We start from the raw sequence: 14,826 nt of genomic DNA on the forward strand, positions 1-14,826 counted from the left end.
GAAGGGGTGGGTGGAGGCAGAGCTTGTTTTTCCAGGCTCTCTCAATTGCCCAGCAGAGCTTCTGAGCCAAGCCTCTCTTCCTTCTATTGACTGAGGCTCCCCCCCACTCCAGTCCCCTAGGGAAGGAAGGAAAGAGCCAGAGCTTCCTTTGCTTAGTTCCCTGGATCCCATGGGAAAAATACATAGAAAGCACCTTTAAGACCAATGAGTGCAAATGTTTTAAGCATGTTTTAATTTTTGTTTTAAAAACATGTTTAATTGTTTGTCTGTGTCCTTTATAAAGTTTATATCTCTGCTACCTAATCTTAAATAGGTACATACATGGCCTGACCCAATCTGACATGGTCTGGCCCAACAAGGTCTCATTTATGTCAGATCTGGCCCTCATAACAAATGCATTCAACACCCCTGGTTTAGTGGGTCAACTCAGTTTTACATACAGTATTCCTCCTTACTTTAAGGCACAATTTTACTTATTCAGAAGGCATAGTATGAAAAGTTTTGTAAGACAGTTCATAATATTAGAAAATTCTGGTGTATATTGCAGACATACAATATAGTAAGGATATTTTTGTTTAAATGTCATTGTTCATAATTAATATGAAAGTGGGGTGGCTCTGTATGTCAGAGAGGGCATACGGTCCAGTAAGACTGAGGTCAGAGAATTAGATTCCCTTCTAGAAATGCTTTGGGTTGAAATAGAGGGCCCGAAAGGAAATTTAACTATGGGAGTTTGTTATCGCCCACCAAATCAAAAGATAGAGGACGATTATAATATGATGGAAGGCTTGAAGATAGTGGCTAGACATAAAAACTGTGTCGTCATAGGTGATTTTAACTACCCGCAGATTGATTGGGTCAATATGTGTTCTGGTCGAGAGAAAGAGATTGAGTTTCTAGATGCTCTCAATGACTGCTATGGAGCAGATGGTCTCTGAACCTACCAGGGGTGGGACGATCCTGGATTTGGTCCTAAGTAATGCCCAAGACTTGGTGAGAGATGTAAAAGTGATCGCACCGCTTGGGAGCAGTGACCATAATGTCATTGATTTCACCGTTTGTATAAATAGAGAGTTGCCCCAAAAGACCAGCGCAACCACATTTAACTTTAAAAGGGGTAAATTTTCTGAGATGAGGAGGCATGTGAAGAGGAAACGGAAAGGAAAGGTAAATACAGTCAAAACCCTTGGGGAAGCTTGGAGGCTATTTAAAACTACAATCCTAGAAGCTCAGATAAAATATATACCACAAGTTAGGAAACAAACAGGTATAAGAAAAGGCCTGCATGGTTAACAAACAAAGTAAAGGAAGCTGTAAACGGTAAGAAGGACTCCTTTAAGCGGTGGAAAGCTAGTCCAAATGAGATTAATAAAAGGAAAAACAGGATGTGGCAAATCAAATGCAAGACTGTGATCAGGCAGGCAAAAAGGGACTATGAGGAGCATATTGCAAAAAACAAAGACCAACAATAAAAATTTCTTCAAATATATTAGAACCAGGAAACCAGCCAGGGAGGCAGTGGGACCCTTGGGTGACCAAAGGGTCAAAGGATTACTGAAGGAGGATAGGGAAATGGCTGAGAAGCTGAATGTATTTTTTGCCTCCGTTTTCACTGTGGAAGATGAGAAGTGTTTGCCTGCTCCAGAACCACTTATTTTGGAAGGGGTGTTGAAAGACCTGAGTCAGATTGAGGTAACAAGAGAGGAGGTCCTACAACTGATAGACGAATTAAAAACTAATAAGTCACCAGGTCCAGATGGCATACATCCAAGAGTTCTGAAATAATTCAAAGTTGAACTTGTGGATCTCCTGACAAAAATATGTAATCTTTCATTGAATCTGCCTCTGTTCCTGAGGACTGGAAGGTAGCAAATGTCTCCCCCATCTTTAAAAAGGGTTCCAGATGAGATCCGGGAAACTACAGGCCAGTCAGTCTGACTTCAATACTGGGAAAGTTGGTAGAAACCATTATCAAGGACAGAATGAGTAGGCACATTGATGAACACAAGTTATTGAGGAAGACTCAGCATGGGTTCTGTAAGGGAAGATCTTGCCTCACTAACCTGTTACATTTCTTTGAGGGGGTGAACAAACATGTGGACAAAGGAGACCCGATAGATATTGTTTACCTTGACTTCCAGAAAGCTTTTGATAAAGTTTCTCATCAAAGGCTCCTTAGTAAGCTCGAGAGTCATGGAGTAAAAGAACAGGTCCTCCTGTGGATCAAAAATTGGCTAATTAATAGGAAGCAGAGAGTGAGTATAAATGGGCAGTCTTTGCAGTGGAGGACGGTAAGCAGTGGAGTGCCGCAGGGCTCTGTACTGGGTCCCATGCTCTTTAACTTGTTCATAAATGATTTGGAATTGAGACTAAGCAGTGAAGTGGCCAAGTTTGCAGATGACACTAAATTGTTCAAGGTGGTGAGAACCAGAGAGAATTGTGAAGAACTCCAAAGGGATCTGTTGAGGCTGGGTGAGTGGGCGTCAACGTGGCAAATGAGGTTCAATGTGGCCAAGTGCAAGCAAATAGCAAGCCTTTATTGGCATAAAACAGATTTAGCAGTAAAATAGCAATATAAATAATATAAAATCCTAGATTATAAAGTACATAGGGAGCTAAAATACATAAAATAAGTAAAATATATATGAATCGAGTTTAGCCAAATTAAATAATTAAAAGATAAAATGTGGTCATTCCAGAACCATTCTCTGTCGTATTTCCATGGCTTGTTGGAGACATCTAGCCACCATTAAGGTTACCTCAGCGCAAGTGTCATTTAAAAGTTTGTGGACTTTGCCTGAATCAGCACAGCCCAACATATCTGCTAAGATATCTTTCAAGTATATACAACTAATATCTTCATAAAGAGGACAGTTCAGTAGTACATGGGAAATAGTTTCAATACACTTGGAATTACAAAGACAGTGTCTATTAGAGTACTCAATCCTGTTAAATCTACCAAATAGGATAGCAGATGGTAATGCATTACATCTCGTTAACGAGAATGCACGCTGTCGCTGTGGAGCTTGCAGAGAGGAGAAATATGACGCTAATTTCCCTACTGAAAGAGGAAGTTCGAAATTCAGTGGGGAGCAGGACTTGTTGGCCAGGCTATATAATGTTTGCATTTCAATATCTAGAATTCTGAGCTTAAGTTTCAAGAAAGCTTCTTTTAAGGATAGCATAAGAAGTGAATCTAAATCAATGCCCATAGATTTTATTTTCCTCTCAATAAATACTAGCCAATTTGACAAATTAGATTCTGAGAGCAGTTGATATAAAAGGCTCTCTGAGTCAGAGTGGAAATGTAGCCGAAACCAGTATTTAAGTGACATTAGCCATGCTGGTGTTTCCACAAGATTCGTCCCTGTTTCTAAACACAAAACTGCATATGGTACGCACTTTGGGAATCCCAGAATTTTCCGTAGGAATTTTGATTGGACACCTTCAATGTTATTATCCAAGGCTGTGATCCACACTGGGACCTCATATAAAAGCTGCGGTATCACTTTAGCCTTAAAGATTTTTAGTGCAGCTGGGATAAACTGATTGCCTCTGCTGTAAAAGAAGCGCTGGATAGCTGCAACACTAACATTGACTGACTTAATTATACAGTTACAATGATTAGTCCAAAGTGTGTTATATTGAAAATGAATTCCTAGGTATTTGTAGTATTTTACTTGTTCTATCTTTTTGCCACCTATTGACTATTTAGTTGGTTTCCAAGATTTGGAAAAAACAACAATTTTGGATTTGTCATAGTTCAATAGGAGCTTATTGTTATTAAGGAAGGTGATACAGCGAACAAGCAAACGCTTTAATCCAATTCTGGAACAAGATAGTAAGACTGTATCGTCCGCATATAACAGTAAGGGAACATGTCTGGCACCAAGTTTTGGACTATGATGGTCAGTATCTGACAAAAAGGGAGCAAGATCATTAAGAAAGAGGTTAAACAAAAAGGGGGCCAACACACAACCTTGTTTAACCCCCTTTCTTAACGGGATTTTTGACGTAAGATTGCCTGATAAAGAGCATTTGACTTGACAAAAGTTGAAAGTATATAATTTTTAGTGAGCATAAGGAGTCTTTTATCAATACTTGTTTGTTCCAGTTTATCCCACAACAGGTCTCTGTCAATTGAGTCAAATGCTCCCTTTAAGTCCAAAAAGGCTACATACAATTTCATCTTTTTCCCAATAGTGTATTTAGAAATTAGATGGGACAAAGTATTACAGTGATTGAGAGTAGTTTTGCCTTTACAAAAACCCAGCTGTTCCGGACCAAGAATTTTTTCTCGTGTCATCCATTGTTCAAGTTTCCTCAGCAGATACTTAGAATATAATTTATCAATGGTGGATAGGAGACTAATCGGCCTGTAATTATTTGGGATGGCGGGATCTCCTTTTTTATAAATTGGAACCACTATTGAATTAAGCCAGGATTTAGGAATTATGCCAGTTCTGTCAATACTGGTAAAGAGAGATGCGAGCGGAGGAGCCCACCAATCTGGATCTAACTTTAGGATTTCAGAGGGAATAACATCTGGTCCTGCTGCTTTACCTGATTTCAATTGCAAAATTAGATCTTTAACTTCATCAGAAGTCACAGAGGGCCACTCCGGAAGATCTACCTGAGAAAGTTCGAAAGGTCTAGAAGGCCAAGTGCAAGAATCCCAGCTACAAATACAAGTTGATGGGGTATGAACTGGCAGAGACTGACCAAGAGAGAGATCTTGGGGTCGTGGTAGATAACTCACTGAAAATGTCAAGACAGTGTGCGATTGCAATAAAAAAGGCCAACGCCATGCTGGGAATTATTAGGAAGGGAATTGAAAAGAAGTCAGCCAGTATCATAATGCCCCTCTATAAATGGATGGTGCGGTCTCATTTGGAATACTGTGTGCAATTCTGGTCACCACACCTCAAAACGGATATTATAGCATTGGAAAAAGTGCAGAAAAGGGCAACTAGAATGATTAAAGTTTTGGAACACTTTCTCTATGAAGAAAGGTTAAAACGCTTGGGGCTCTTTAATTTGCAGAAACGTCGACTACGGGGTGACATGATAGAGGTTTACAAGATTATGCATAGGATGGAGAAGGTAGAGAAAGAAGTCCTTTTCTCCCTTTCTCACAATACAATAACTCGTGGGCATTCGATGAAATTGCTGAGCAGTCGGGTTAGAACGGATAAAAGGAGGTACTTCTTCACCCAAAGGGTGATTAACATGTGGAATTCACTGCCACAGGAGGTGGTAGCAGCTACAAGCATAGCCAGCTTCAAGAGGGGGTTAGATAAAAATATGGAGCAGAGGTCCATCAGTGGCTTAGCCACAGTGTGTGTGTGTATATATATAAATAAAATTTTTGGCCACTGTGTGACACAGTGTCGGACTGGATGGGCCATTGGCCTGATCCAACATGGCTTCTCTTATGTTCTTAATATGTATGATAAAACACTATTGAGTACTTCAGTGTTATAAAGTTTAACTCAAAATCCAGGTATGCCACTAGTGCTATTGTGACTATATGAAACTTAAAATATCACACTTCCTTTTGTTTGATACAAAATTTGCTTTCTATTTTCATCTTGGTTTCTCCTTTCAGTAAGGTAGATGTGCTGAGGCAGCATAGAATGACAGCAGTTTGCTGCACTTTCTTTACTATTGGATTGTATTCAATCAGTCCAGCTTTAGCATTAGAATGCATCCAGAAGACTTTGTGCAGTAGGACATTTCCTACTTCTGAACCATCTTCTCTATCTCTGCCTTTTTACCTTCTATGTAGTGGGCTTCTGATCTACCCCGATGGGCCCCTCAACTTGGAACGGAAGCCCGAGGAGATATCCCGAGTCTTCAGCCCTTTCTATGTTTTGCTAAGAAAAATCAGGTGTGTGTGAATGAATGTGAAACAGCCTTCCTGCACAGGAACCTCAGTGAAACTTTACAAGGATCGAGGGGATTGGTCCCTTTGAGAAAGGGAGCAAGCTGAGCACCGAGCTGTGTGTTCAGCAGAAATATATGGAGATGTCTTTCCTAGTCTGACCTGTTTTATATCATGGATTTGAATGCCATGTTTGAATGCCTCTGCCCATATTAAATGTTTCTCTTCATGTAGTTGATTAGCACCTCATAGAGTGGTGGTAACCTAGTTCTTCTCCCTGATATGTTAGTTTACTGTACTGGCACAGTATTCAAAAGCTGCAGTGTCTGCAGTGAGCAGTCCCAGAAACTCCTGGGCATGATTCTACTGAAAATACTATCCCAGTTAAGTGTTTCTTAAGATAAGCATTGTAGAGATGTCTGTGCTTTCTGTTAAAGGCAGAGACACGATTCACGTAGGTGAAAGTGGGATTGGGGGATGTGGGGGAAGGCAAGCATATGGGTAGAGTAAGATGAACTGGGTTGCCAAGCTCAAGCGAGTCCCTTGTTGCAAGGCTTGGTTTTTGCACTGCACTTAAGGCCTTACCATAAGATAAGCTTAGAGATATCCCTCAAATATCTCTAAACAAGGCTTATTGTTTGCACTGCACTTAAGGCCCTACCATAAGATAAGCTTAGAGATATCCCTCAAATATCTCTAAGCAAGGCTTGGCATTTGCACTGCGCTTAAGGCCATACCATAAGATAAGCTTAGAGATATCTCTCAAATATCTCTAAGCAAGGCTTGGCTTTTGCACTGCACTTAAGGCCCTACCATAAGATAAGCTTAGAGATATCCTTCTTTCCAATTATTGTGTGTACTTAGATCAGCCCTTGAGGGCAGCTCATGCATGCTGTCTCTCTTGTATGTTTTTTTTTAAAACTTTTTTTGTTACAGAGACCTGCTGCATGTGCTGTCCAAGAAAGAGCTCTACATATTGGAGAAACGTGTCCTGAATGAAAGTGCTACTGATTCACAGGCCTCCTGTGAGGTGAACTCTGCTGACCTCAGGGGCTCTGTGGCGTCACATGTTTGCGTGTCTGTTCCAAGGTATGGAGCAAAAGTCTCCCCCACACACACATCCACTAGCGACTGGTTGCTGCTTTGCCCAATGAACTTTTTAGCACAATTATTTGGACAACTAAGAGGAATCAGACCATAGCTGAAGTCACATGATTTCCAAACCGAGTGGGATGTTGGTCTTAGTGTTTAGTTTAGTTTTAGTGTTTTTAGTAGTGAGGCTCTGCCATGGTGTAATCAAAGATCCATAGCAAGAGATGGAGGCAATAGTTTATTGTTTTAACAATTTTATTATTAATTGTGTATTGTGATGAGTCGTTGACTCTGTTTCCTGTTGTGATCCACCCTGAGCCCTCTTGTGAGGAAGGAGGAATAAAAATCCAAATAAATAAGCAGTTAGCAGTCAGTTGATAGTAATTTACAGACCAGGAGGCCTCTTTGAGTCACAGTCATGTCTGTGTTAAATCTAAGGATTCAAAAGTTCTCTTGGAAGATGAAAGAGAAATGGGTGAATGTTCTCTGAGCCAAAGTTGGTGTGGACATATTGATGCAAGCTCTGCTGTAGAGATTGCCTTTTCCTTGGCAGTTTTCATGATGGACATTCATTTAGGACAGATGCCTTCCTAAAAACTCCCTCCTCCCTGGACAAAATAGGGAGGAGGGGGTTAAAGATAGGAGAAAGTAGTGCCTTTTTGTTCAAATACTTTCTTTTAACAGGCAGGAGCCTAAGAGCACCCAGGCAGGAGCTGTTGCTGATGTTTCACAGCACTCCCGATGGTTGGAATTGCGAGCTCGTTACAGGAGCACTGAGGACATGATCCACACATTATTTGTCTGCATATCTGGTAGGTGCCCAAGTTTCCCCAAGAAGGTGTCTCTGGCACTCCACATTCCTCACCTCAATGGGGAAAATTAGTACTGGGTGTATGATTAATGGGACAAAAGGATTTTTGGATAGGAGAGAGCTTCAATGAGTGTGTGATCCCTTGACTTGGACTAGCAAAGATCAGGTGCTCCTTGTGGTAGAAAATATGTATTTATTTACTTACAAAATCTATACCCTGTCCTTTATGTCCTCATCAGGGCTGCCACAGCAGCTAACAGATTCAAAACATATAAAAATACATCTTAAACCCACTGAACAATTAAACCAAAGTTAACCTATGCATACAAAAAATTAAAACATAGGGTAGGCAGGAAGGATGTTGAGGGAACACCAGATGAAACGAAAATAATGTTCACCTCTTGGTGGAAGATGGCAGCAGCATGGGAAAGACTAGTTTCTCTGGGGAGAGTCATGATTGAGAAGGCCCGCTCCTGGGTTGCTGCCTGCCTAAATTCAGAAAGTGGGAACACCTAAAGGAGGCCCTAGAAAGATGACTGTGGTAGTCAGACAGGTCATAAGGGAGTCCTTCAAGTCCTTCAAATACACAGTCCTTCAAGTATGTTTTTTTAAAAAAAATATTTTGTATATTTGTGTAAGAGTGTGTTTGCACCTGGAAGTTATGTCAGCCTTGGGTGACTGACCACTATTGGGGGCCTGGGCAATATTCAGAGAGGTGGCTGAATAGAGCCTGCCCCTGTCTTTCCAACGGGGTATTTCAAGGAAGTCTCCCATCCAGATACTAACCACAGTCGATCCTTCCAAGATCTGATGAGATCAGGCTTGCCAGGGCTATCCAGATCAGAGCAATGGTCCTTCAGGTATGTTGATCCCAAGCCATACAGGCTTTCCAGGGTAAACACTAGCACCTTGATGTACCCAAAACAGATCAGGAACCTGTGTAGATGGACCAAGAGTGGAGTGATATGGTCCCTAGAAACCACTTTGGTCAACATCCTTTCTGCAGCATTCTGCACCAGTTGAATTTTCTAAACCCTTTCCAAGCATTTGTCATGTACAGTGCATTGCAGTAATCTAATCTAGATGTAACCAGGGCATGCAGCATTGTGGCCAGACCTTTTCTGCCCAGGAAAGTCCCAAAGCTGGCTAACTAGTTGAAGCTGGTAAAAGGCACTCCTGACCACAGCTTATCCAGTGGAAGGGTTGGGCCCAAGAACACCCAAGCTATGGACCTGTTCCTTTGAGGGGAGTGCTACAGCATCCAGACTGAGTGACACTTTGAGTCCTGGGTCAGATCTTCTGCTCATTAATAGCATTTCTGTCTTTTGGGGATTAAGCTTCAGTCTGTTAGCCCACATCCATTCCAACATTGCACCCATGCACTAGTTCAGAGTTTCTACAGCCTCCCTGGGATCAGCTGGAAGTGCAAGACAGAGCTGCGTGTCATCTACGTATTGGCAGCACCGGCCTAAAGGCGCGTGGTGCCCTAGGCAGGCACCCCCTGCTGCCCCCCGCAGCACTGTAACACAGCGCCGTGCTCCATTGCACCCGCCCCCCAACCGCCCGCCTGTGCCTCTTCCGCAGGCCCGCCACCTGCCCCTCCGTTCCTGTCACCTCCCCCTTGCACGTGATCACAGCACAAGCTGCACCATGGCCAGCAGAGCCCAGGCATGGTGTGCTGTGATTGGGTGGTGGTGGTGATGGGGTGAAAGGAAGGAAGGGAAAGGAGGGGCAGGCAACGAGCGGGCCAGTGGAGAAGGCATGGGCGGGCGGTGCGCTGGGGGGGGTTGCAAAGGGAAGGGAAAGGAGGGGCAGGCGGCGGAGGAGGCACGGGTGGTGGGCAGCACATTAGAGGGGGTGCAAATGTCAATCCATCCCAGATCTCTGGATTACACTGGTTTTATGTAGAATCTGAAAAGCATAGGGGACAAGATGGAACTTTGCTGGACCCCAGAGGCCAAGTGGCTGACCAGCAGTCGCCTAGCACCTCCTTTTGAAACCTACTCTCCAGGTAGGACAGGAACTATTGCAAAACATGTACCAAACAATGGGTGATGAATCTAGAGTGTCTGCAGTTAATAAAAGTGGATGAATAGGATATAAAATCCTGTTGCCCTTTTGGGGATCAGATCTTGGAAAGAGATAGTGGCAAGGTGAGTATCTTGAAGGCTTCTTGGAATGAAATTGACTGTCATGTGATACAATTGTTACCATGATGAATTCCTAAGTATAGCTAGCGTACACTGTGGGATGAAGCTAATCAGTTCTGAATGTAGGAAGTTAGAACCAAGTATGTCTTTTGCTTCACGTCATTACCTATCAGCTTATTTCATGGGGCCACAGTAAATGTGTCAACATGTTATCTTTGAGTGATTTCCTAATAGAAGAAATGGAGCATAACCCTCTAGATGAAACTTAATAGGCCAAAAGCAACCTTTACCAGTGTTGTCTGTCCCCAGAGGGATTATTTAGTAATACATGAGATTGCAATAGTAGTAGGGAGGCTTAAAATACTTGCATTTGCATAATGCATTTCAGGTGTTCAAAGTATTTCATATACATTATCTTAGTAATCCTTGCTTAACTTTGGGAAGCAGTTCAACATTACCTCCCTGTTGCAGATATGGAAGTGAGGCTAGATTTGAACTGGGCATTTTCTGATTCACAGATTAAATCCCTCAACTGCAGCACTTACTGAAAGACCGGTGTCCAGAGTAGGAATTAGTATACCTAATGCCTCATCCTTGCAGGCCAGATGCCTCTGTAGAAGAGATCAGCAGCTCTTTTGGGGTGTAGAATAAACACAGTGGTGGCAAAAGGGATGCATGTGCAGCTGCAGATTCTCCAGAACCTGCCTTTTCTTTTGCTTGGCAATTTTGTGTAATTATGTACTCTAACCATTGTGCTGTCTATGGGCAGGAGTGGCAGACCAGCTCCAAACTAACTTTGCTGGTGACCTGCGTGCCATCCTGAAGACAGTATTTGCAATTGTGACATCCCAGACAGAGGAACTGGAAGTAACAGACACTGGCCGTGAGTGACTCTACTTGACTTAAGCGTATGATCCTTCTCTACACTCAGGACAGTGTATCAGAAAGGTAGCCATGTGCAGTGTGGACACACAGTGCTGTTCTGCTATAAACACCAAGCAGTGATATTAGGGGCAAACTTTGTTTCATGAGGGATGAACCTGCCACATTTGAACTCCAGCACTGGTGATGCGATTTGAAAGTGCACGAAGATCTGGATGCCTGATCACGTCCTTTGAACAAAAGTATGATGAGCAGCCCAGGGCTGCCTTTCCCCCTTGGCTGCATATTGGCACAGCATGATGAAACCCCTGAGAGGGAGTTGCAGAGTCTCAGCTTTATTAGGCTCTGAGCAAGTGTATTATTAAAACTCTTGCTAGCTGGTAATTGCAATGCTCTGTGCTCTTGCTCCTTTACCTTTCAGATGTGCGCAGCAGTGATGCCCATCAGCGGGCAGTGGAGTGCATGTTGAAGCCTGGAACAAGAAGGGCTTTCGAGCTCTTAATAGATACATAGGAGCGGAGGGGAACCTCTTTGTAACAAACAGTTGGCACTTGGAGCTTCTGGATTGCCTGCTGGTGGCTTCCCAGCGCCAAGAGGCTTTATTCTATCCTTCTTCCCCAGATGTCTTAATTTAGCAGATAATAGCTGTAGCATTTATAAGAAACATACTACAATATTACTATATTAGTTGTATCTGGGCCCTGGCACTTTGCTGTGGGCAGGCATAAGCTGCCTGCATGCTAATACTTTTCATTTCCCCTTTTCAGAGGTGGGGGTCTGTGTGGGGCCTGCAGTTTCTCGCCTGACAGATTGTGCTCTCTGCTCCAGTAGTTGGCAAGGCCATGGAAGACAGGGTGAGAATCCAGAATGTGATACTGGTAACTACAGCCTTTTGCTTCAGCATTGTTTGTGCCTCTGTCTCTTTGCCTGACCTCCAAGGACAGTTCAGCCTAGCTTCTCTTAGGTAGTCAATGGGTGCTGTTTTGGCTGGCTGCTATCTTAGGTGGGTGTTGTTTTGGCTGGCTGATTTGCAGTCAACCAGAAGTTCTGCTAGCAGGTTCCTGTTTGCTTTGAAGTGGGTTTTCCCACTTGAGGTGCTGCATTGTCTCAACTTTGGCCTGCTCAGAAAGACCCTGGCTTTTAGTCTACAGTGCTTTGGGCAATGTTATTTCACATTAACTAGTACATCTGTTTACTGTGTGTGTGCCTAATTCTGAATACATCCTCCAGAGTGTAGATAAAATATCAACACAATTGGAACAAATACAGATTGGGGAACCTGGAGACCCCAAGTTTGCAAAAAAAAAAAAAAGAGTTAACTTCTAAAAACATGAAGGCGAATAAAGAAAATGTTAATTTTTAAAATGTCAAAGTCTTGCAAAATAATTTGTTTTGTAATCTTAAAAAGCTGGTGCATTTCATTTTAAAACCTTAGATGAATTGCGTGGTGGGGAGGTAGGAAAGACAACTAAGAGGTGGGAGTGAACCTAGAGCTGAGGGGGGAGGAAAGAAAAATGGAGCAAAAAGTGGGGGATAAAGGAAGGAAGCATGGACCAATTAGAAACTATGGCAGAATGAGGAGGCAAAGAAAGGGTAATGGAATTAGTATGAAGACTAGTGGGGAGTGAGATCTATGGGCCTCAGGTATTTATTCTCAATAGATGGTGGGCTTATAGCTTTATCAGACTTCAAAAGAAGCACAGCCATGTCACCAGCTGCCCTTCTGCCCCTTTTTCAGACACACTGGAACCACCAGAATGGGTGCCAGATAGCACTTGCAGCCATTGCATGGCTTGTCATGTGCCTTTCACTTTTCTTCGCCGACGACACCACTGTCGGAGTTGTGGGAAGGTAAGGGATTGGTTGCTGCTCATAAGCCTGCAGACAGCTTAATTCTTGGGGAAGGATAAACAAGGCTAGACAGGCAGTAGGTGTTTGTGCTTTCTATGTGTAGGATAGCCTATGTTGGGGGCAGTGGTCATATTAGATGTTTTGGAAAGGTTCCTTTCAGTGGCATGATTCTGTGAATGAATCCTAGTGGTCTCTTAGCTGAGATACTGAGATGTATCAGCCAGGTGGGACAAACTGGTAGCAACAGCAATTGCAGGCAATGCCTGCCGAATCAGCAGGCAGCTCTGGAGGGGGAATGGAACCTGGGTGACATTCTGAGCAGCATAATGGGTGCAAGGAAAGGACTTGAAATGAAACTTGCTGGTTAAGTAAGGCCATGTTGAGATGAGACTGATACTGCCTAATGATTGCTTGATTTGAGCTTTGACACATGGATGGGTGCATTCTTAGGACAGCATCTCTGTGCCACCCTCTCCCTCCCCCAGCATGTGAAGAGTCAGCATGATCTTGGGGTTAGAGTATCAGACTACCCTTTGAGAGACCCAGGGTTGAATCCCCACTCTGTCATCTGCACAATGCAGAAAATTCACAAATACCTCCCCCCCCCCACTTCATGGAAGCTTGCTGGACAACCTTGGGCCAGTCATGTACTCTCATTCTAACCTAACTCACAGAGATAAAGATAAAATATAGAAGAGGAGAATGTTGTAAGCCAGTTTGGGTCCCCACTGGGGAACAAAGGGGAAATTAATGCAGTAAGAAAATAAGTGGGGCTTGCAGAACTGGGTTCTTATCTGATGCCGTTTATTTTCTTACAGATCTTCTGCTCTCGTTGTTCATCACACTTGGCACCTCTGCCTCACTTCAGACAGCTGAAGCCAGTCCGCATCTGCACTCACTGCTATACCACTCACTTACCTTCCACCCATAAAGATGCCAGCTGCTTGTGAGCATCAGCCTGTGGACTTGGGGCTTCATCACACACCTTGCATGACTAAAGAAACACCAAAGACTGGCAGCCAGCCACAGCCTGGGCCACCTGCAAAGAACTATAGGAATAACCACTTGTGTCTTATTAGGATGCTCTTATGAGCACTCCAAAGGGCGTTTCATAGTGCAGGATGGAATAGCAGAAGAGGAAACTCTAGAGCTTCACAGCAAGTGATCTTTATCTTAATATTTGAAGAACATTTGTGACCCATTTTGCCTGGAGCTAGAATTCATTGTAGATGGCACTTGGGCAGACTTCTGTAAATGCCATTAATAGGCTGTCTCCCATTGCTCCTTCTCAGACGGAGTGGACTATTACCCATGTAAGGATTGCCTGGTGCTGTTAACCTGGCTTCCAGGATTCCTGCACTTAGTGGGGATTTGGTGGGGGGCAGGGGAGTCCAAGGCTAGCTTTGTCCTACAGGTTTGTTTTTTAACAAGCCTATAGAGGCACATTGCCAGATGCGGACTGGAGTGCAATATGAGCTTCACAGTGCTTTTTGCTGGAACCGAAAGCAGGATCTTGACTCCAGCAGCACTGTTGCAAAGCATGTGGAAGAGTCAGGATTTTTTGCCTACCAGCTTGACATGTAGGAAGGGCTAAGGTGGGTTGTTTAGAAAAGGGCTGCAATTAACCTTGCGCGTACTTTCTGTGAAAAAATGTTTTTCTCTCTGTGAGACTTATAGCTTCTTCCTTTGAAATCAGCATAAGCTGGTAACTCTCCTGAATACTTGAATAAATGCTGACTCTTACTCCTGCCAACTTGTCTTCTCTGTACAGAGTAAATGTGCTGGCAGTGGCTGGATTTGACTGTAGGATTGCTGTTTGGTGTGTTGATAGACAGGATCTGCTGCTATATTTCCTCTTCCCACCATAAAAAAATGCAAATACAAACTTTCAAATGTTAATGGTGTATATTAGTTTTCTTTCTCTTTTTTCTGCCCCCTCCCTATTATGCCATCTGAGGCTTGTTTAGTTGCATGTCATTTAGTACAGTAGTTCTGGGTTGCAATGAACACACAATCCAATTTGCCTCTATCCAGCCAGGTGCGGGCACACATCCCCTCCAAGTTTAGCAGGCAGTGATAATGTTGCTTCCAGCTTCTGTCAACCTCATACAGATTCTGTGTTTTTTATCCCCCAAACCCACTCTGGTGCCATTAGA

At 43.2% G+C, this 14,826-nt stretch overlaps 1 protein-coding gene across 4 annotated transcripts in view; it reads left to right on the forward strand.

Annotated features, from left to right (window-relative positions):
- Nucleotides 1-14,569, forward strand: part of LOC132572764 (lateral signaling target protein 2 homolog) — a 37,972-nt gene extending 23,403 nt beyond the window's left edge. Inside the window, exons 7-13 of one of the 4 annotated variants that reach the window (XM_060240163.1) lie at nucleotides 5,789-5,890; nucleotides 6,821-6,973; nucleotides 7,661-7,788; nucleotides 10,707-10,820; nucleotides 11,587-11,673; nucleotides 12,558-12,670; nucleotides 13,489-14,569. In XM_060240163.1, coding sequence (XP_060096146.1) covers nucleotides 5,789-5,890; nucleotides 6,821-6,973; nucleotides 7,661-7,788; nucleotides 10,707-10,820; nucleotides 11,587-11,673; nucleotides 12,558-12,670; nucleotides 13,489-13,620 — 829 coding nt within the window. In that variant the 3' untranslated portion in view covers nucleotides 13,621-14,569. Of the gene's footprint in view, nucleotides 1-5,788; nucleotides 5,891-6,820; nucleotides 6,987-7,660; nucleotides 7,789-10,706; nucleotides 10,821-11,586; nucleotides 11,698-12,557; nucleotides 12,671-13,488 lie in introns of all 4 variants that reach the window. The other 3 variants (XM_060240161.1, XM_060240160.1, XM_060240162.1) reach the window with 3 other exon arrangements.
- The last annotated feature ends 257 nt before the right edge of the window (nucleotides 14,570-14,826 follow it).

The sequence above is a fragment of the Heteronotia binoei genome, chromosome 5, assembly GCF_032191835.1.
Source record: "Heteronotia binoei isolate CCM8104 ecotype False Entrance Well chromosome 5, APGP_CSIRO_Hbin_v1, whole genome shotgun sequence".
Lineage (NCBI taxonomy): Eukaryota > Metazoa > Chordata > Lepidosauria > Squamata > Gekkonidae > Heteronotia > Heteronotia binoei.